Raw genomic sequence first — 24,026 nt, 5'->3', positions numbered from 1 at the left:
TGCTCTATAAGACTTACTTTTTCTCTCCTAAAAAGTAAGGGGAAATGTGTGTGCGTCTTATGGGGTGAATGCAGGCTGCGCAGCTATCCCAGAATCCAGAACAGCAAGAGGGATCGCTGCTTTCGCTGCGCAGCGATCCCTCTTGTTGTTCTGGATTCTGAGATTCAGAATATTTTTTTTCTTGTTTTCCTCCTCCAAAAACTAGTTGCGCCTTATGGTCTGGTGCGCCTTATAGAGCGAAAAATACGGTAGTTCATTTTTTCTTTTCAAAATATAGTCCGGCCCCCCACAAGGTCTGAGGGACAGTGGACCGGCCCCCTGCTGAAAAAGTTTGCTGACCCCTGTTGGAGCCATGGGGAGGGGTATGGCCGTACACAGCTGCACTAGAAACCCCATCTCTCTCCACACTCTTCATCATAAAGTAATTTCATTGTCCCCGAACGGGGCAATGACAATAAAGATATTCTTATTCTAAAGCTGAGAGGCAGAAGAAAAAACCTCACTTTTATTTTGAATTTAGTTTATTTATGTTTCTTTTCCACAGTGAAATGAGCCCAAAGTGGATAACAAACATCTATTCACATAATTTAATGTTTTTTGGGGGGAGGTGGGACACATTTGTTACAAATCCTGCAACACAAGACTAAAAACAATTCAGTCAACAAGAAGTCCCAGGAAAGGAAGAATGGATACAAAAATGTGTGGAATATGCAGAAATGGCAAAACTTGCTGGAAGAGTAAGAAATCAAGATAACAAACTTTTTATAAAGGAATGTAAATGGTTTATTGAATATTTACAGATGAATTGTAAATGGATAAGAACGCTGGCAGGATTACTGCAATAAACTGCAACTTCTTAAGTGTATATATTTAAAGAAGATGAATAAATGAGCAAATTAAGTTAATTTAGATATGCAGAAGATATTAAAAATAAATTTAAATAATTCATTTCCTTAAGCAAGAGGAGGAAGAAAGTCAAATTTTGAAATGTCAAAATGATTGTAAAATCAGTGAAATGTATAAACCTGAAAAGTATAAATATTTTTTAAAAAAAAATTAAACAAAAAAACCATTCAGTAAACATGAGCTACATTTAATGTTACAGTAAAATATAGTCTTGACACATACCAAGTACAATGCAAAGTCAAAATTAACAGGCCAAAACAAGCCCTACTGCTGCCACAGCTTAAATAAAGCTCAGAAGAGGTGGGGTCTTCTGACCAGACGAGGTGATTTACAGCCTGGTCCCTCATCTCTCCTTTAGACAAGTCTGAAAGCCACAAAAAGTAGGGGCGGGGGGAGGCATTGATGGTAAGTAGTCTTCCCCAGCTGCTAGTGCTGATTTTACTGCACTGCTTTGAATCAAGGCCTTGGACAAAGCAGAACCAGAAGTCTCCTCCATTGGCCTAAAGGAAAGGATAACTTGCTAACATATAAAGAACAATGAAACCATCTGTTCGCGAATGCCAATGTATATCATTTATACAGCTACAGTTTTATAATTTGGAACGGACAAGAAAGAGTTAACCGAAGAATCATCTCTGTGTTTTCCAGCCCAGTATTTCCAAAGTAATTGATTGATGGTAAAGAAGACTTAGCCCTCACCTATCAGTTGCAAGAGTTCAGCGAACACAAATTCACTTCGACCACGCTTACCCATCAGCGGTATTAAAATTGATCCTGATGGATAGGCTTCCTAATTGAGTCAGACATAAATGCAAATGGTGTCCCGTCCAGTATGGAATAGACAGGTGGCTCACCCCCTTCCTCATCACCCAATGTCTAAGACGAACAAACAGAAACATTTGTGCAAAAGCTTCTTTATGTCCAAATAAGGGGAATCTGGGTGGGGGTGGTTGCAGCTGTTCCTTTGTTCACACCACATACAATGATTCCTCAGGGGCACCTTAATCTATGGATAAAATGAGGTATAATCACACTTAACACATGTTATTCGAAAACCCAACCACATTTCTGTGAATCCTGAAATGTGCTCTTGGTCCAAAATATAGCAACTGAATAATAATAATAATAATAAAAAATCCCCCTCCATTGTTCTCAGATATTATTTTTAGCCCCCCCCCCCGTTAAACACATTTCCTCAAGAAAGACCCTGAAATCTTATTGTTCAAGAGGCATAAAACAAATAAAGTAGAATTTTGTTTCCATTTACCTTCACATCAACTGGGAGGGGGGGTGTCAATGTGGTTGTGCTATGTTGGTGGCAGATGCCCAATGCTCTGTGTCATGAAATATACCTGGTACAAAGAACCTTGGAAACTGAAGAGCCTCGTGGGAAATACTGTTGCATGATCAGACTAGAGACTGCCACATTATAGTAGAACATCCATTTCATGCATCTGATGAAGCAGAGCTTATTCCACAACTTCTGTAAATGATCTTTTCCATTGGGTCAATGCTTCTGAGAAAGTCATGTGAAACTCAAAAGCTGTTGGTAACACACCAACCCAAGCTTGCCTAATAATAGGTGTTCATTTTTTGCCTACTTGCCCATCTTCTTTACGTATTTCCATATTCCAATATAATTTTAAGTATTGAGTAACTAGGGCTGGCGCAACAGGTCAACTGATCAGCAAGTATTTGACCAAGGTGCTAGTGCAGAGGAGAAACTAGCCTCAATCCCTGGTTCAGCATTGCGTGTGAATTTGAGACTATGGTTAGACAAACAAACCAAGAACAAGTCTATGGTTTACTGTAACAGCCGAATGTGTGTGGGAACCACTGCAGTATTTGAAGCAAGAAGTTAGTTTTCAACTACCATTTTTTTCAAGTTCAGGAAGGTGGATTCTATAAAAGGGCTGCTAACCTTTGGAGCTACCATTCAGAAATTAACAGTTGAAGTTTGTTTGCCTCAGACAATGTCAGAGTTAGCTAATGTTATCATCTTTAGCCAAGAGAGTAACTAAATCTTTTCCAAACTTCAGGAAAATTCTGTAAAAATATGTTATATGCCTGCAACTTCATTTTTAGCAGTTTATTTACCAAAAATAAGTCATGTTGAAGAGGAGCAATATCCTTACAGTTCAAATTCAAATATTAACAGAAAACTCATCCCCCTTTTAACTTCCAAATCACGCCTACAATTAATCTCTAACAAGGACTGGGTTAGATACCAGTTTTTCTAGAGAGATGATATACAAAAGCTTGATTAGGAATCAATACCCTAAAATTCATTGTCCCTTTTTTCAATAAACCCTCAAGAATTTTGTTGAATGTCATGTAGAAGACAACTCAACATTAAGTACATACAATATAGAATAATTACATTCATAGATCAGTTTTGTCATATGAAAGTAATTCAAGTGTATATAAGTAATAAGTATTAGCAGCACTATATCTTTGGGAAGGTATTGTATGTGTACCTACAAAATTTATAAACAGAGCCCATATTCCCGCCCCCAAAAAATACAAATAAAAAATAAGCAAGATTTGCCACCCTATTGAGTTACAAACTTTAGCACCAATAAAAGGCTTGATGCAAAATAATTGCTTTACAAACAGCTCTATGCAATTCTAGCTATACTGCTTTCAGACCACAATGAATTTCCCTGCCAATTTATATACCTTCTGTCACTGCATGATTCATATACATTCCAACAATCGCTGCTGTTTCAGCAAAAAATAAGATTGCCCTTTCTGATTAATCATTTATTCTAAATATGCAAGAGACAGACCAACAGGTTTCAATCTATAACAATGAAACTCTTGAGACTATTACTGAATACTCTTAGCAAGCACTGAGATGGGGACAGAATAAGAGGAACTTGGAACACAAAAATGGCAAAATTGTTGCACGACAGAAAACTAAATTCTGGGCTGCCCCATAGAACTGAAACATTTCAAAAGCTCTTGCAAATATCCATAGCCTAAGGATCCCTTTGCTAACTTCCATATATGCAGGCTTTCCTTGTTTAATGTCATTGCCATGGTGACATCCTTGAAATCTAATTCCACAGCCATTCATGTTGTGGCAACTCAGAGGTTCATTCAATGCCTGGAAGAAGACAGGGTGCTAAGGCTCTAGCACGGCTTTTCAAAGAAGCTGAATGAAGGAAAAGTAAGGAAAAGTTAAGGGCGAATGGGGAAAGAATGTTTAAGTTAGGAAAATACTGAACAGTCCAAGTAAGTTCTGTAGTTCTGCCTCTTTCTGTGAAAGTCAAGAATGCTTTAGCACTAAATATGTTGAGAATGACCGGATCCATAACAAGCCATAATGATGTTTGCCCATCAGGTATCAGCTATGCCATAGAAACGCTGAAAACCACTGAACCTAACTTCCTGCAGCTAAATCAGAGTTGCCTAAAGCAAAACAATCTATATACATTTATCCAAGCTCTGTTGGAAATGACCACAGAGATTCCTTATGCATGAACAAATTTCCAGTGTTCAACTGACTTAATGTTCAGAACCAACCTGCCTTGTATCTACATTTGTGTTTAAGGTGAGTAGGGCAGCCTTCCCTCAACACAATAATCTCCAGAGGTTTAGGACTAAAATTCCCAAGATGCCTGGCCATATGGGCTTTGCTGACTGGGGTTCATGAGAACTGCAGCAATAATAATAATAATACAGGGCATCAGGTTGGAGAGCGCTGGACTTATGGGCTTTCATGGACTGATTGGACGCAGAGGAATGATGGAAGGAACCAGCTGGGGAACCACCCAGGGAAGAAGAAGGCTCAGAGCCCTGGGAGTGGGACAACAATGAGAGGTCAGAGGGAGAAGACTGGGAAGTGGAGGTGTTGGAAGATGAAGAGGTAACAGGGCTTATTTGAGCTGGGAATCTGTGAGAGAGAAGCCCAGAATCAGAGGCAGAATCTGAAACAGGAGGGTGGGAGTAGGGACCCAAGAGGCAGAAATGAATCAGGCTAGTCATGGGTGTCTTCCCCCTCCTTCTGCAACAAGGTCCCATCCCCCCTAGTCTCCCAGAACCAGAAGAAGTATGAAAAGGGCAGCAAAGGGGGCGGCTGCACACAGGCGCAGCCTCCAATTGCTTGGAAAAAGTCCTGGAGAGGAGAGGACTTAGATGGCTGAGAGGAGGCCTGGACTTTCAGTCTTGGCAACTGACTTTCATGGAGTAAGACCACTAGGAATGAGATGCTTTGCTCATTAGGCTTGACACTCAAACAAGTCTATGAAGATCGTGTTTTTGCTAATGAAGAGTTAACTGAGTTGAACAGTGTGATTTACTGTCGGCTCGCTTTCTGACACTGTAGCAGGGAATGTTGGGAAGACTTGCCCTTCGCTGTCAGCACACAAGCTTGTTCCACACTGCTTGTGGGTTCCCAGCCATCCTACCAAAATGCCCATGCACTGAAATACCCATGAGTCCATACCCGCTATTATACAATAAATGGGAGCAAGTATTAAAGAATTCTGTTATCCTCAAAATTAGAGACATTAAAAAACCAAGAATGTTCAACCTATGACTTCACATAAAAAAAGATGGCACCAAATCTAGTTTACTACGAATTAGTAGCATTGATGGCATGAGAACCATTTCCCTGTGGTGTGAACAGCTACCATTACAGCATGTCCCGCAGGTGAGGTATAAGGATAAATAAGTTGTGTGCAGGTGAATTATAAGGACAGGTGAGTCGCATGGCTGTGTCGATTCAGTACCTAGGACGGAAGCAAAATTGGTTCTAGTTATAAATCTAAGCATCATTGGTCATGGGCTACCCATGTGTATGTCCAACCACACTACTTGACAGCCGCAAGCACTAAACAGCTTGGTGTAAAACACGTGGGCACACTCAGATCTTGAGATTATACAGGCATGAGCAGAGCATGATGGAAGTAGACCACAGTCCACTACCACAGATCCACAAAAAGGCTAAAAACCTTTGTAATGAGACAGGACCATATATCCTGTACTTCCTCCAGGTAGTATGAAATAGTATGAATACTGATGAGTATGAATACTGGTGAGAACAGTATTAGGGAGCATTGCAATACCTCCCCTGAACAGAGACTGTTCCTGACAGTAAGCTAATCTGCACACACAACATACATTTAAAGAGCATTTTTTCCTCCCAAAGAGTCCTGTAGTTTGTGAAGGGTGTGAGGAATTGCAGCTCCATAAGGATTTCCAGGATTATTTGAGGTGGGGAGGTTCTTTAAACATTTGATGTGTATGCAGCACTGGAAAGCAGCAAAATTTTCTTACTGCTTTTTGAGCACGGAAGCTTTATGGAAGTCTCCAGGGAAATTCATTAGGAGACAAACAGGATGTTAATGTCAAATACGTTTAAAAGTCGTCACACCAAGAAGCTTACAGTCTAGAATATAATTAGATTGCTGTTTCAGCACCAAATCCTAGAGAGATTTAATTCCTATTGAATAAGTGCGGTACTCAGACCTCCAAATGGATTACATATACAAATCCCTTCTCCATTGAATGATCAATAGTCTGATGCAGAGGGTAAGTTCCATAAATAATGCTCAGGAAAAGAAACATCATTTGAATTCTCCATCTTGAATAAAACATCAGCAACTATTAATCTGATTTTAAATGGCTTTCTTCCAGTTTTTTACTGCTGGAAAATACTGCTCAGTCATAACTGTATTAGGCGAGACTAAAGATACAGGCAGTGACTGTCCAATATGTGTGCAACCACATATTTGTGCGTAACACCGAACCCAGAAGTGACCCAAAAATGGCAGAAAAGGGGGTGGAATGGGGTGGGGATGGAGCAGGATGGGGCAGCCTTACATGGGCCCTGCCAACACGAATGGGGGTCTAGAACGTAACCCCACACAAATTGGTTGTTTCCTGTACTGTAAAGGTAAAGGGATCCCTGACCGTTAAGCCCAGTCATGGACAACTCTAGGGTTGCGGCGCTCATCTCACTTTACTGGCCAAGGGAGCCAGTGTTTTGTCTGCAGACAGCTTCTGGATCATGTGGCCAGTATGACTAAGCCGCTTCTGGAGAACCAGAGCAGTGCATGGAAACACCATTTACCTTCCCACCGGAGCGGTACCTATTTATCTACTTGCACTTTGACATGCTTTCGAACTGCTAGGTGGGCAGGAGCAGGGACCGAGCAATGGGAGCTCACCCCGTCGCGGGGATTCGAACGACCAACCTTCTGATCAGCAAGCCCTAGGCTCTGTGGTTTAGACCACAGCACCACCAGTACACCCAGTGCCTGTACTGTAGTGTCACATTAAAATGCCCTATATGCAGCACAAGGGTATAAACATTTTAGGTAAAAAAAAACCCAAAAAAACACTAGAACATGTACTCTAGATCATTATAACAAATCATGCTGTCATTATGATGTTACAGGCAAGGCAAGACTGCATTTCAGGCAGATGCCAAGCAACAATTGCATAGGAACATGCTGGGGAGGAAATGGTTTTCCAAATTAGCACACCCATATTCTAAGGAGGAGGAGTTAGCTTGTCAATTAAGTAAATACCCTGTGATCTGTCTGAATCAAGGAAAGCATTGCTAAGCTTGTGCATTATGTGTTTGTGCAGTGCTCTTGTGAGCTAATGGGAGGAGGAGGAGGAGTTTGGATTTGATATCCCGCCTTTCACTCCCTTTAAGGAGTCTCAAAGCAGCTAACATTCTCCTTTCCCTTCCTCCCCCACAACACTCTGTGAGGTGAGTGGGGCTGAGAGACTTCAGAGAAGTGTGATTGGCCCAAGGTCACCCAGCAGCTGCATGTGGAGGAGCAGAGACGCGAACCTGGTTCCCCAGATTACGAGACTACCGCTCTTAACCACTACACCACACTGGCTCACAATGGGATATTTCAAGCCCAGGTAAATGGAGACAAGGCTCTTGGTTGAAGCCTACAAGAGAGGTATTTTCATTCACTGGCTTCCTTAAGAAGACGGCGGCTACAATCCTAAACAAACTTAAGTTGTGCTAATAGCCGCTAAACTTGCTGATAAAGTAAACATGGTTAAGATCAGCAATTCTACATTTATACTCCAGCTTTCATGCTGACCCTGTTACTTTATTTTTAAATAAACTACTGGATGGTGAATTCAGATCAGCTTATCACCCATCTCAGTGATCTTTTCAAGCAGTGCTTATGACTACTAATCACTGACTGTTTACTTACTTTTACCGTTTCACTGGGGCACTGAAGTCACAAACCATTGCACAGTTACTATGGAGTCCCATTGAGCTAAGTGGTAGTTATTTCTCAGTAAGCATGATTGGGGAGTAAGGAACATTTCCAACATCTGTCATTTCCCTGCAGTTTATTCCCAGCTCCCTTATCACTATCACTACTAGTAAAATATACAGAATGAGGAAGAACTTGGAGCACAGGAAAAAGGACAAGCCAGGAAGGGTTTGGAGAGACCCCTTAAATATGTAGAAAATTGTGCGCTTACTCTACACAATGAGTCTCAAGACTATCTACAGGAATTCATAAACACATATTAAAACAATAAAATAATAAAATTGCCACAGCCTGTACCTGTATCAAATTATGCACCTTGCACAGTATAATCGCAGAATCAGGAAGCACACATCATGCTATGCTGCTGATCCTATTACCTCTTGCTATCTGTGCTTAGGGATGGGGGTGGCGCTGTGGGTTAAACCACAGAGCCTAGGACTTGCTGATCAGAAGGTCGGCAATTCAGATCCCCACGCTGGAGTGAGCTCCCGTTGCTCGGTCCCTGCTCCTGCCAACCTAGTAGTTCGAAAGCACATCAAAGTGCAGGTCGATAAATAGGTACCACTTCGATGGGAAGGTAAACGGCATTTCCGTGCGCTGCTCTGGCTCACCAGAAGCGGCTTAGTCATGATGGCCACATGACCCGGAAGCTGTACGGCAGCTCCCTCGGCCAATAAAACGAATTGAGCGCTGCAACCCCAGAGTTGGTCACAACTGGACCTAATGGACCCTTTACCTTTTATCTGTGCTTAGAGCTGCAACAAGTCGAGAAATGGGGGAAATTATTTCTCTGTTTTACAATAGTCACCACCAAACGACAGGCTTAATATTCTTACATTTCAGAACATGACAACATTAGCAAGAGTTTATCTTTGCTAAAGGAATAATAGAGGCTGGAAAGATGGAGAACTGCTAGATGGAGCTTTCCAATCTTAAAAATAAGAGTTTATGGATTTATTTATTTTTAAATGGAAGAGTAAAATATTTTGATAAGTAGGACTGTGTGCAGCTCTTAAGTTAGCTCCTTTGTCTTGCAAGTTATAGCATGCAGATATACTTCTCTTGAGCTATCCTTGAACTCTTTGCTAGACAAGAATGACAGCCACTAAATAAAGTTGATTGAATTCACCACAAGACACCAAATTCAGTATTTTCTGCTGGGGAGTTCTCAGACAATTTTGGGATTCACATTTTTATTGCTTTCCAGAAAATCAGGCTCTTTAACTGGCTCCAAAGTTTGGTCCATTAAATAAATGGGGGGACCCAAGTGGTAGGAACATTGATGGGGCTATGATGACTTTGTCCAAGACTATCCTTCCATTGATGTAAAATTGAAATACTGATAAACTGTTTTTACAAAATACAATACACAACACTCACTGTGCTAACATGATGTAATGCCAGAGACAATGTTCCAGCTTTCCCAATTATTGCAACCCTGAAGCTATCATCTTGCACACAGACTATTCCAAAATAGTATGCATAATTATGGGGTAGCGAGCAGTGTACCAGATATTCCTGTTGAGTGAAGCCTGAAAGCCCTAAAAAGCCTTCTGGCAAATAATCTAAGCAACTAATATCAAACTTCCCAGAACAACAGTCATTCACTGTTGTCATTCCCTAATGCAAGACAGTAGCTTCAAATTATGACTTGGTGATGAACCACAGATTCAGCTAAAAGGTTTGCCATTTCCTCTGCATCTTTGATCATGTACAACTTCTCAGGCAATATGTTCCAAGTCAATCATAATCAAGCTTCTGCAACGTTACCCAGGCATTTAAAATCTAAACGGTACCTTTGGTGGGTATTACACAGAAAAGAAATCAATGTTTGATTATACTTAAGAAGTTTCAGGTGCCTATTTAAAAAACAAGACATTTGATACCTGCTGACCTGAATCACATATTGATTCCCCTACCCCTATACGTATATAATACATAGGAGTCCAGAAGAAACACAATTTCAGTTCCGATTCAACTGCTCTATCCAAATAGGTAAAAATGTAAAGGTAAAGGACCCCAGGACAGTTAGGTCCAGTCAAAGGCGACTCCGGGGTTGCGGCGCTCATCTCGCTTAAAGGCCAAAGGAGCCGGCGTTTGTCCACAAACAGCTTTCTGGGTCATGTGGCCAGCATGACTAAGCCACTTCTGGCGCAACGGGACACTGTGAGAAGCCAGAGCGCTGTTTACCTTCCTGCCACAGCGGTACCTATTCATCTACTTGCACTGGTATGTTTTCGAACTACTAGGTTGGCAGGAGCTGAGACGGAGCAACGGGAGCTCACCCTGTTGCAGAGATTCGAACCGCCAGCCTTCTGATCAGCAAGCCCAGTGAAGCTCTTTGGATTGTATCTTGGATATACTGTTCCAATACTAGCAGCAACAGCAGCAGAAATATCATTAAAAGTATCCTATGTCATGGACCAAGCACAGTTGCCACATTAAAGCCGTATCTTGTTAATTTCTATCGAGAAGGCTGGAGTATTGCTTCGGTCTTAACTGTTGTGAGAAATAAGTGCATAAGACAACAGGCCTGTCACACAATTAAAATGTGTTTCTTTTTCCAAGGAAGGGATTCTAAGCTTGCATGAGCCTAACTGTGATATTTGATCTGAATCGCAGTGCCTCTTCTTATGCCATATATATTCATTCTATTATTCAAAAACGGTTTTGCTATGTGGCATCAGGAGCTGCTGTTAGAGATACAAATCAAAAGCCCTTTGAGATGAGGCAAGCTAGTTCCATGCTTCTCCAGAACACAAGCCATCACCTCAAAGTAGGAAAGAGCTGGTTACAGTGTGATGTTTCACTTTTTATATGCATACATTGTTCTCTTCGTACACACAACACATTGGTGCAAACTCCAGGCGTCCCCTTGTTTGATAGCTGGGTAGCTCAGTTGGTTAGAGCATGGTGCTGGCAATGCCAAGGTTGCAAGTTCAATACCTGAGTGGGACAGCTGCATATTCCTGCATTTTGCAGTGGGTTGCACCAGATGACCCTCAGCTCTATGATTCTCTGTGATATCCCTGCCCAACAACCAGCTTATCTGAAAGGAGTGCTTCTCCCAAGACGTTCCTACTCACATGTTAAAATCTGCTGATAATAATTTCCATTATTTGCGAGAATTTAGACACAGCTGGCCATATTCCGCCCCCCTCGCAGGGAGACATGGCTAGCTGATATTATTATTAACTTTAAGAGAGGAGCTAAAACTTCTTTTTTTAGAAAAATGTTTGGATTGCTAGAATACCCGATTAAACCTATTTGTGTTGTTTTTGCTTGAATTTTAATTGACTTTGTATTGCCTTCTATTCTATTTTTAAAAATAATAATAATCATAAACTACTGTAGTAGGTGCATTCCAAGTATGCAGATATAAGAGGTTAGCAGGGGTCAGGAAAATTTTTCAGCAGGGGGCCAGTCCACTGTCCCTCAGACCTTGTGGGGGGCCAGACTTTATTTGGGGGGGGGGATGAACGAATTCCTATGCCCCACAAATAAATAATAATAATAATAATAATAATAATAATAATAATAAAATAATAATAATAAAATTTTATTTATACCCTGCCCTTCCCGGTTCAAAAACCAGGCTCAGGGCAGCTGACAACAAATTTCAAACACTTTAAAACTTAATTATAAAAGCAGCATAAAATACAGTATACAAATACAGTATAAAAACATGAATAAAAATAAATTCAAAAATCAATTAGATAATCCCCAGGGCTGGCTGGCTGAATAACCCAGAGATGCATTTTAAATAAAAGGACACTACTCATGTAAAAACACACTGATTCCCAGACCGTCCGTGGGCCAGATTGAGAAGGCGATCGGGCTGGATTCGGCCCACGGGCCTTAGTTTGCCTACCCATGGGTTAAAGCATAGGTAGTATCCTAGTGGCTGGATCAAATCATATGATATACCAATGTTACAGAAGGGCATCCCATGTCACAGCTGGTGATGCTGTGCCGAAGTTGGAAGGATATTATAATTAACATTTTGACATCAATATTAAAGACTGGGCTGTAATCATTTCCACCTATGACCAATTAATTCCCTCCCCCCTACTGTAGTCATCTATCAACAGTAAGTATGGCTACTGTAAGTACAATGCAATTCACTGATTTTAAGTACAAAAACCATCAACCTATAGCAATATGAGGCATTTCCTTGATATGACTATTGCCCAGTTAGAGCCGGTGACACCCTCCATGAGCCCTAAAGCAAATGCACGTGAATTCAGTGACAACATTAATGTGACATCACCGCATCACTTTGAAGAAAACGAATCCTTGCAGTATTCACTGAGTTTCATCCTCCAGCTCACTAGGCGTTGCCTTTTCATGCACGAGAAGCGCTGCCAAACTCACTTGCTATACAAGTATTACCAAACGTCAGTAACCAAAACCTCTGCATGTTCAATATCAAGACGTCGTTTAGCCTCACGAATGCTAAATAAGTGATAAGTTCTGGCAGAACAGTGAAAGCTAAATATGTTTCTTGCAGCATGATGTTCCAGCTAAAAGACATCATTGCGATTAACTGATTTCATTCGTTCTTTCATACAGCTCATTGCTTTTTGAACTATATTGTTATTTCATACAGTTGGAACCCAGATAAAGGTGGGGGTCTGTGTATTTTGTAAATGTGTTGTTACTTCTATTAGAACTTTATGAAACAGAAAGCATTTTGGGGGAAGCATCTGAATGGGTTTCGCACTGTAGGATCACCCTTGTATTGGTGGGACAACGTGATGGCTGTACAAGTTTAAAGGTAAAGGTAAAGGTACCCCTGCCCGAACGGGCCAGTCTTGACAGACTCTGGGGTTTGTGCGCCCATCTCACATCTATTGGCCGGGGGCCAGCGCTGTCCGGAGACACTTCCGGGTCACGTGGCCAGCGTGACAACGCTGCTCTGGCGAGCCAGCGCAGCACACCGAACGCCGTTTACCTTCCCGCTGGTAAGCGGTACCTATTTATCTACTTGCCCCCGGGGGTGCTTTCGAACTGCTAGGTGGGCAGGCGCTGGGACCGAGCAGCGGGAGCGCACCCCGCCGTGGGGATTCGAACCGCCGACCTTTCGATCGGCAAGCCCTAGGCGCTGAGGCTTTAGCCCACAGCGCCACCCGCGTCCCACAGTGCCACCCACGTCCCCAGCGCCACCCGCGTCCCCAGCGCCACCCGCGTCCCCAGCGCCACCCGTGTCCCCAGCGCCACAAGTTTAGGCAGAAACAATTGCTGCCATGTTTTAGCCAAGTAAATGACTAACACACTTACAATGCTCAGAATTCACCCCCCCCCCAAGTTTCATATACTTGGAAAGGTTAATTTCCAGGCATTTATAAACTGCTTGCTATTTTTGAAACACCTCTTTGAACTGGATGTGTTAAGCCTGGATTGTCTAGTTCTCAGTTCTTGTACCTGTGTGAAGTTAAGGTTTGCTTACTGGTGCCCCTCACAGATGGCAAAGGTGTAAGAGTCTTACCAGACAACTTCAAAATCCCTGCCTCCTTCAGTTAACTATGGCACTATGGGGCACTAACCCCAAACCCTTTATTCATTCTTAGAGTGTTGCTTGATCAAACTGGACACACTACTCTCATATATGTCCTTGGGAATATTACTAGATTATTAAATGTGCCCATCTTTCCAACGAGAAAACTATTAACGTGGAAAAACTTATTTGATAATTTCCGAGGGAGGGGATGTGGCAAGTTCTCCGCAGCAACCTAGCCAACACGCAGGTTCTCTTGTAAAGGCTTCATTAATTTTTTAGTGCCGGAGGATGATGTTGCAATTTTCCATCCCTGAGCAGAAAGCACGGATGAATTCACTGGCTGGTACTTCTTTACAATTGCAACTAGCCAATCCAGTTACAGTCCTGGGCTGGCTGGCTGCAACAAAAGCCCCACAGACCCAGCACAGCAGTCTCTGGAATGCAATTCAGCACAAGCCAAAAAAGGGACAGCTTAAAAAACAAACAAACCCTGCACACACTGCCCGTGCAATCGCTTAGTGTTTCAAATCCCAGGCAGGAATACATTCATCAAGCACCTTTTTAAAGTCACAGACCAGGCCTAAAAGTCTGGATTCTCCTTCCTCCCCTCGTCCACACCGTGCACACGCATCAGTTTCTCGGACACAGCTGATGCACCATTAAACACCAGAGATTAAATATGCAGCATCCGAAGGAAACCGAATTCCTCCGTGCAACAGCTGCAAGCAGAGAGAGCCCAGCTCTCGGGTCAGGCCAGCAGCTGAAGCTGGTGCAGGGAAGGCTGATCCCGCCAGCATCCCAGTCCGTCCTCGCAGTGGCGTAGCGTGGGTTGTCAGCACCCGGGGCACGGCAAGTAATTTGCGCCCCCTAACCCGTGGATTTGCTCCCCCTAACCCGTGGATTTGCGCCCCCTAACCCCCCGATGTTGCGCCCGGTGCAGCCCGCCCCCCCTGCACCCCCCCACGCTACGCCACTGCGTCCTCGCTAACTTGGCGATCGGGCAGTAGTTTCTCAGATCCACCTATGGCGAAGCCCCTCTCCGGGACCAGCCAAGCCCTTCCTTGAATTAACCCGGCGGCCCACGGCCTCGGTCGGACTGCTGGCCCTCGCAGCAGGCCGTTAGTTGGCGAGGCGGCGGCTCCCTACTGCTACCTGCCAGCCCCGCTCCAAATGCGAGGAGGGAGCGACGGGAGAGGGGCTGCGAGCAACATGTCCCCTTCTCGGACCTCCTCGGGCCTGCGTCCCGGAGCCAGACCCCCGCCACTCTTTCTCCCCCTCTCTCCCAGAGCCCCCGGCCAAATCTCCCCAGCTCTATTTCCCCCACAAGAGATAGCAGGTAACAAAGAAAAGAGGGAGAGAGAAAGGAAGGAAGGAAGGAAGGAAGGAAGGAAGGAAGGAAGGAAGGAAGGAAGGAAGGAGGGAGGGGGGGGGGGTCCTCGAACAAGAAGCAACACCACGACGCCTTACCTGACAGCAACCCGGACGGAGCTCTCGTCTTGACCGGCCGACATGGCTCAGAGCTGGGAGGCGCGGCGGGCTCGGGAGAAAGAGCGTGTCATTTAATTCGAATTACGCACGGAAAGCAAAGGTGAGAAGGGACGAGCGGAGGTGGCGGGAGCCGCTGCTCGGCGGGGAGGCGGCCCGAGGGAGCTGCGCGCCTCACCTCCGGCGCCTCCTCCACCTCCTCGTCTCTCCAGCCATTTTAGGTGACTGGCTGAATGAATAGGTAGCAGCCAAGCAGGAGCAGCGGCGGCGGCGGCGGAGAGGGCTGACACTCCGCCCACCGCGGCTCGTTGCGCTCCTCGAGGCGGAGCGGCGCTGGGTTTAGCCAGCCCTCCTGCCCTCCCTCCTGGCTCCGGGCCGCTGCCCCTTCGTCAGCCCGCCTCCCCGACCAGCAGTCGCCTCGCTCTGCACCAGGCGCGCGGCTTGGCTGTCTGTCTGTCTGTCTGTCTGTCTGTCTCTCTCTCTGGCTGTGCCCAGGCGGCGGCAGCAGCTTCAGCTTTTCTGCAGCCGCAATGCGTAACCGAGCCCGCCCTCCCGGCTCGCCTCAGCAGCTCGCGGGCCCATCTCGGCCGAGGGCTCCCAGGCGGAGCCGCGCACTTGCCTGCCCGCTCTTGCCGCTCGCGCTGGCAGGGGAGCGAAGAGCGCGCGTTGCTTTCCCCTCAGCTCGTTGGCGTAGCGTGGGGGGTGCAGGGGGGGCCGGTCGCACCGGTCGCAACATCTGGGAGTTAGGGTTAGGGGGCGCAAATTCACGGGTTAGGGGACGCAAATTACTTTCCCCGGGTGCTGACAACCCACGCTACGCCCCTGCCTCAGCTGAAGCGTTTCCTTGGTCCCTGTCGTCGTTCGAGTCGTCATTGTCGCCGGACCCTACATTTTCTAAGAATAACAACTTTATTTAACACATATGAAAGCATAATAAAATGTCAAACATGAAAAAACTGCCCTATACTGTACAGGGTTGCCAAAGGTTGTGTGGTTCTTTATTTCCTTGACACCTGATGGGAGGGCGTTCCACAAGGCGGGTGCCACCACCGAGAAGGCCCTCTGCCTGCTCCCCTGTAACCTCACTTCTCGCAGGGAGGGAACCTCCAGAAGGCCCTCGGAGCTGGACCTCAGTGTCCAGGCAGGATGATGGTGGTGGAGACACTCCTTCAGGTACAGTGGTACCTCAGGTTACATACGCTTCAGGTTACAGACTCCGCTAACCCAGAAATAGTACCTCGGGTTAAGAACTTTGCTTCAGGATGAGAACAGAAATTTGGCGGCGGCGGCAGCGGGAAGCCTCATTAGCTTAACCTCAGGTTAAGAACAGTTTCAGGTTAAGAACAGACCTCAGGAATGAATTAAGTACGTAACCAGATGTACCACTGTATACTGGGTCCAGGCAGTTTAGGGCTTTCAAGGTCAGCACCAACCGACCAACACTTTGAATTGTGCTTGGAAATGTACTGGGAGCCAATGTGAATATTTCAGGACCGGTGTCATATGGTCCCAGCGGCTGCTCCCGGTCGCCAGTCTGGCTGCCGCATTTTGGATTAGTTGTAGCTTCTGGGTCTCCTGCAAAGGTAGCCCCACGGAGAGCGCATTGCTGTAGTCCAAGCGGGAGATAACCAGAGCATGCACCACTCTGGCAAGACAGTCCGCAGGCAGGTAGGGTCTCAGTCAGCATACCAGATGGAGCTGGTAGACAGCTGCCCTGGACACAGAATTGACCTGCACCTCCATGGACAACTGTGAGTCCAAGATGACTGGGGTTGCGCGCTCATCTCGCTCTATAGTCCGAGGGAGCTGGAGTTTGTCCACAGACAGCTTCCAGGTCATGTGGCCAGCATGTCTAAAGCCACTTCTGGCAAAACCAGAGCAGCACACAGAAACGCCGTTTATCTTCCCGCCAAAGCAGTACCTATTTATCTACTTGCACTTGACATGCTTTCGAACTGCTAGGTTGGCAGGAGCAGGGACCGAGCAACGGGAGCTCACCCCGTCGCAGGGATTTGAACTGCCAACCTTCTGATCGGCAAGTCCTAGGCTCTGTGGTTTAGACCACAGCGCCACCCATGTCCCTTGCCCAGAAACAGTACTTCTGTCTAAAAGGGGATGTGGGAGAAATCTGTCCTGAAAGCTTTTGGAACATAATGTATATTTAACAGGGTGTGCACACACCTCTAAACTCGCAAGCGCATTGCATCTCCCCCTCCGAAAGAACTGGGCCAGACATAGAACTCAGAGCCAGACATTTTGGCATCTCAGGTGAATCACAGAATGGTGCCCCTTCCCCAACAAGGAAGAAGGGGTGAATGAAGATCTACAGCAGGAACAAGAAGGGGGAAATGAAGATCTACACTGAAGGGTGTTGAACTAGGTGACACTCTGGGTCCCTTGCAGTTCTAGGATTCTGTTATCTGTATGCTGCTGCCCCTGTGGATCCTGCTGTCAGAAGCAGTCTTCTCACCTTGTCTCATGGGTGGACTGGCCCTGGTAGAACTACCTGTTAAGCAGCGGTGCCTTGAGGGCAGAAGTCCAAGGCAGAATGAGCAAGTTGAACATGTTTTGATATACATGGTATATGCTCAATAAACAGATGACCTGGAAGCAATCAAAATGGCATATTGCATATATAACCAAGCAGGGTACTTCATGGTACTGGATATAAGGCTGCAAAATGGAAATTTGCACTTGTATAATGGGCATCCAGTTTTGGTTCCTCTCACCTATCTTTGTAAAGGGTCATGTTTTCCTGCCCCCCACCAACTCAAGATGTTGTTGAACTGCTGATATAAAGGCAGATATGCAGATCAACAAGGTTAGCCATGAGACCCCAATTAGATGTTTGAGCTCACCAATTCAGCAAATCCAAAGACGTCTCTCAATATTAACTGATTCACATTGTCACTATCAATCTCAGCAAATGTCACCCACTGGGCCAAATTAGTGTTACGACCCCAGAGCACAGCTGTCAACTTTTCCCTTTTCTTGTGAGGAATCCTATTCGCAATAAGGGAATTTCCCTTTTAAAAAGGGAAACATTGACAGCTATGCCCCAGAGTTCTACAGCAAGCAAGACCCGAACTAAGGGGCTGCATCTGGCTAAGGTTTGTGACACTGAGCCTGGTGCTGGCGATCAGGTCCACTAAATCTAAGATTTGTGTACAGCAACCTCCATCCTGGCCCAGATCTCACAACACCAGGGGGTATAGACGCAGAACTGGGACCCACACAGGCACCTTTCCCTGGGTGTAAGAAACCAAGCACCTCCCCACGTACCTCACCATTGCACTAGAGTAGGCAGCACACTGTTGGTTTCCGTTTCCCTCACTGAGCAGCTGCTGGTAGTCACAGGACTATGTTTTCATTCCACAGTCCAGATACTGTTGGATTCCCATGGGAGACGGGATATGACGTTTACTGGTTTCCTGTTTTCCTTGTTCTGTCGTTTCTTTGTAGGAGTTGCTCTCTGCTTCTCACAGAGACAAGATGTATATTTGTATGCTCTCTGCATAGCTTAGAAATAAAGCTTAGCAATGTAGCCATACCTGCCTCATCCTTCTGTTGCAGACTCTGGGTATATAACTCTGCTGGGCTCAAGCCAAGATGAGCCGTATCAGCTCGGAGGACCGGAGCTGAATTTATCTAACACACACAAGGCAGAAGATCAGGAAGGACAGAAGAAGTGTCTGTCTGCAGTCTTGAGAGTTGGCCCCTTAAGGGCTGCAGTTCTCACAAAAGGTGTGGAGCAGGAGGACAGTGGTCTGGAGGCAGAGGCTCAAATGGTCTCATTCCATCACTAGCCATTGTTGGGGCAGGTTGCTCACTCTGTGGTGCTACAGCATCTGACTTTGCCCACAAACTTATTTGCTGGGACAGGACATTGATGTTGTAGACCTTTGCTGCCAGCCATGGCAGAGCTCAGTGGAGGGAATCTCAGGGGCGGTACTTGCCTGGAGGCAAAGTCCATATATACAAGGTTCAGTCCGGTCCTAAGGTCAGGAATATCTCGGTTCACGTAGTCAGACGATCCAGGGTGGGTCAAGAAAGCCGAGGATCCAAGGTCACAAGCAGCAGCAAGGCCTGGCCAGGAATAATGAATGTTGTTTCCAGCAACTGGCTGAGGCTGAAAACCCTGCTTAAGAAAGCTGGAGCCAGCTGGTTCTCATCAGCAAGAAGGCTGATCAGCAGCAGGTAAAGGAACTTCACCTTCTGCTCCTTCAGGCTGCTGCTCAGCAGGTGAAGTCAACTCCTGGCCCATGACAATTTAGGTCTCCTCCACATAGCCAGGTCAGAAACCAGCCCAAAAAGGGTTGAAGAAGTATCTACCACTCATGAACCCCAGGAGTTGCAGCGTATGTTACCACCCTTCCTTAAAAGAGAAGACCTAACACTAGCTTATTTTATTTTATAAGTGACTGAATCACTGCAGTCTTTGAGGAGGACAGAATTCTCAAACTTTGACTTTCAGGAGCCATGATGGGCAAAACTCAAAACTAAACGTGATAGCCTTCAAAGTGTGAAATAACTTGTTGACATTTTCAAGAGAGATTAGGCTTCATTGCCACAAGCAATCCCCAAACCTGGTGATTAAATCTTAAATACTTAGGATATTGATGTAAGATATTGCTGCATGCATTCTGACAGGTCCTACTTGTAAAATAAATCTCCTTATGCAGTTCAATCCAGAGCAGTAGTTGGTGGACGTGTCGATGATTCAAACCTCAATAATGTTAAAACAACTTGGTGACCGAGTATATTGTGGAACACACTAATTTTCAGAATTGAGAAACTTCAGGCTTTGACCTTTGGGAAAGAACAATGCAGCGCTTAAAAGCAACAGAGAAACAGGTGTATCCTGTAGTCTTCATGAGCCATTTCTGAGCAGCAGTTTATATCATATAAATTAGTCATCCTAGTCATCATTCAATGACTCAATGTAATCCTTTTAGAGCTGATCACCACAAAACCAATGCTCGCTCCAGGATATAATAAGAGTTAAAGTAGGCAATGCAAGGCAAATTATTTCAAGCTGGCAAAGTCTCATTTTCAACTATGTAGCATACATATATATAATCTTTAAGATGATAACAATGCCAGAAATATGCTACTCAGTAACTTTTCAGCTTTAAGTGAGGATACCATGAATCCCAAGGGCATGATCATGATATTTATAAATAAAATATTTTTTAAAATGTTCCTGAGGAAATGGACTATTACTTCTTTGCATTAAAGGAAAAAGTTGAATGACTGAGAATGCTTCAAAATGACACTTCCATGCTTAAATCCTGATCTAGTTCCCAATAAATTTGAAATTTATTCCTAATCCTAGCTGTAACCACTAAACTAACAAATTACCTAAATTTACTTTGGATACTGATTCTGAAATCAGAAGGCTGTGGGGTTTTTTTTTACTACAGTTCACATGGAACCGTAAAGTTACTTGTACTTTATAGACTTCTAATTAAATGATTTGAGGGTTTTGATCTATGTTTATTTATCTATAAACCTCTTCTGCATTTTTACAGCTACGGTTACCATGCCTGAGCTCAGCAGCTTTTCCTGGCATGTAAACAAATGGGAAAAACTTCAATTCTGATTAAAACCTGCGCATTGGGTTGTTAGCTGTTAAAGGCGCAGGAGAAAAAGCTCAGTTCTCTTTGGTTGGTCATATTCACAGAAGTCCACACTATCAGAGTTGCAGAACATGAATCTAAGCCGTACTATTTTAAGAAGTGTGCGCAAAGGGCGGAGACCTAATAAATAAGTGTTTGTAAAGCACTGTGAGAACTTCACACAGAAAGCGTTATGTAAGATCTGCAGTACTGAACACATTAACTTTGGCTACCAGCCTAAATGCACTTGTTCCAGCAAAGCCGTACTGACTTAATGTATTTAGGCACTTAAGAGTTTTCTTAAGGACAATATAATACATTGTATTTGGAAAGAATGTATGCCATTATGAAACACCGTTTCTAAACTGGGGGAAGAAATTATGAAGTTTAAGGGCTCTTCTATACAGAAAGTAAATTGCACAAATTTCAAATAATCTGTTTTCACAGGCCCTGCATTTGCTTATCACTTGTTGTACGCAGACCACGTATTATCTCAGGCTCAGGTGCATGCCTTTGTTTGCAGAAAAATCACATTTTTAGCACTCAAATGTTTGATGCTGTGAAAAACACATGTGGCAAATCTAAGAACTGCATGTGTTTGTCAGTAACATTTATGCATGACAATATCCCGGCAGCACCAGCTCCCCCTCTGGTGTAATCCAAGTAGGACTTCATATGTTAAATGGAAAAATGCCCATTTTTGCTGCAACAGAATGACCTGGCTACCCTTCTGGTACATGTTTCTGGCTATATTTCTAAACACAAATATTCTTGTGACACCGTAACAGCAACCACAGAACGGCCTGAATTAAATAGGGACCATGTCACTGGGGGAAGTGTTCAACTGAGTTTGCTCCCAGGTTAGCATGCAAAGAAGATTGAGTCTCAAGAGGAGTTGAAAACATTGGCCGCATTAAGATAAATTCAACAGTGTAAATAAGTTTTGATGGAATACTGAAGGGTTTAGTTTATGTAAAATATGCAAGGATTTATGGTATGCAAAATAAACCATGGAAAGAAGAAGGGAAGTCATTGATATTTTGAGGATGTTTAAATAAGTATTCAAAACTGTAAAACAGAAAACTTAATAAAAAATTATATAATAATAATAATAATAATAATAATAATAATAATAATAATAATAAATTTTATTTATATCCCGCCCTCCCCAGCCGAAGCCGGGCTCAGGGCGGCTAACAACAATCAAATAATCAGTCAAATCACACAATCTAAAAATATTTCATTATAAAAATTAATTAAATCAAATTGATGGCAACCAATTAAGCAAAATTCTGTGCAGGTTGCCAGAGGAGGGAGTCAGGCTGCGCCCTGACCAAAGGCCTGGCGGAACAACTCTGTCTTGCAGGCCCTGCGGAAAGATGTCAGGTCCCGCAGGGCCCTAGTCTCTTGTGACAGAGCATTCCACCAGTTTGGAGCCGCAGCCGAGAAGGCCCTGGCTCTAGTTGAGGCCAGCCTAACCTCTCTGAGGCCTGGGACCTTGAGGATGTTATTATTTGCAGACCGTAGGTTTCTCTGTGGGGCATACCAGGAGAGGCGGTCCCGTAGGTACGAGGGTCCTAGGCCGTATAGGGCTTTAAAGGTTAAAACCAGCACCTTAAACCTGATCCTGTACTCCACCGGGAGCCACTGCAGCTGGTGTAGCACCGGGTGAATGTGATCTCGCAACGAAGACCTCGTAAGGAGTTTCGCCGTGGCATTCTGCACCCGCTGGAGTTTCTGGGTCAGTCTCAAGGGCAGCCCCACGTAGAGCGAGTTACAATAATCCAGTCTGGAGGTGACCGTCGCCTGGATCACAGTGGCTAGGTCAGGACGAGAGAGATAAGGGGCCAACTGCTTAGCTTGGCGGAGATGAAAAAATGCCGCCTTTGTTATAGCTGTAATCTGCGCCTCCATAGAAAGGGAGGTATCGAAGATTACACCCAAACTCTTAACGGACGGTGCTGGCACTAATTGCACCCCCGCAAGAGATGGGAGTTGCCCCCTCGATCCCATATCGCTCCGTCCCAGCCAGAGGACCTCTGTCTTCGAAGGATTTAACTTCAACCGGCTCCCACGTAACCATCCAGCCACAGCTTCCAAACATCTGGTCAGTGTGTCTGGGGCCGAGGCAGGATGGCCATCCATCAACAGATAGAGTTGGGTGTCATCAGCATACTGATGGCAGCCCAGCCCAAAACTCCGGACAAGCTGGGCGAGGGGGCGCATAAAGATGTTAAAAAGCATCGGGGAGAGAATTGCACCCTGAGGCACTCCACACACCAAGGAGTGGCGGGATGACAATTCCCCCCCAAGCGCCACCCTCTGTCCCCAACCAGAGAGAAACGAGCGCAGCCATTGAAGGACTGTGCCCTGGATCCCCACGTCGGCGAGGCGGTGGTCCAGGAGTTCGTGATCGACCATGTCAAAGGCTGCTGACAGATCTAGAAGATATATATATATGTATATATAGTCTCAAGAGGAGTAGTCTTAGGCCTTCTGCCACTGTGAGAGGAGGACTGCGGAAAGCACAGTGATTTGCTTTCATTAAAAATAAAATTATTTTTATAAATTGCTTACTATTTTTAAAATGCATTAAATAGTAAGAAAAAGCATAGAGACAGTATTTTCCCTTGCTCGGTAAAAAAAAAGACAAAAAAACCACCTTGGATTGTAAAGTGAACAATGACATGCATTAGCCCCAAAGACAATTACCCACAAAAAATGATGTAATTTTTGAATTGTGGTACAGTTTTCATTATATATTGTTGTGGCACACTTCAAATATACTATGGAATAGTTTTGCAATAACCTTAGCTCTGTGTTATTTCTCATAGGAATTGGCCAGCGGCAGCTGTTACATCCATAATTTTAAAAGGCTGTAAAAATTAGCGCGGTGCTTCTCCAGCTTTTTTCATTGCAGAATAACAGTAGTCACACCCTCTTTGATGCTTGTGCAGATATCAGTACACACCATGTTAGGGCTACACATAAACTTAACCTAGACAAGACAGGAGTCCTGTTAATGAAAAATGTTGATTCTGGGGTAGAGAGATAACATGTTTTGGACAGAGTTGCATTCTCCTTGAAGGCCAACACTTTTACTCTCCAGTGGTCTTGTTTGCCAACTGGTTTTTTTCCTAGAAAGGAATTACGGTACCTAGCCACAGTAATTCATGCTCAAATCACTAGATTGCTGTAACATGCTTTATTTGGTGCTGCCTTTGAAGCGTTATTCCAATTTATAATTGGTAAAGGTAA

The 24,026-nt window shown here is 44.5% G+C and overlaps 1 protein-coding gene across 9 annotated transcripts in view; it reads right to left on the bottom strand.

Moving 5' to 3' along the window:
- The window catches only part of KIF21A (kinesin family member 21A), a 99,284-nt gene extending 83,673 nt beyond the window's left edge, over positions 1 to 15,611 (bottom strand). For all 9 annotated transcript variants that reach the window (XM_082239429.1, XM_082239432.1, XM_082239434.1 and 6 more), the window contains exon 1: positions 15,133 to 15,611. In XM_082239429.1, coding sequence (XP_082095555.1) covers positions 15,133 to 15,176 — 44 coding nt within the window. In that variant the 5' untranslated portion in view covers positions 15,177 to 15,611. The remainder of the gene's footprint in view (positions 1 to 15,132) is intronic.
- Positions 15,612 to 24,026: the final 8,415 nt, after the last annotated feature.

Source organism: Podarcis vaucheri (assembly GCF_965113315.1).
Source record: "Podarcis vaucheri genome assembly, chromosome: 10".
Classification (NCBI taxonomy): Eukaryota; Metazoa; Chordata; class Lepidosauria; order Squamata; family Lacertidae; genus Podarcis; species Podarcis vaucheri.
Note: the sequence above shows the minus strand (reverse complement) of the source record. Positions and strands in the feature narration are given on the sequence as shown.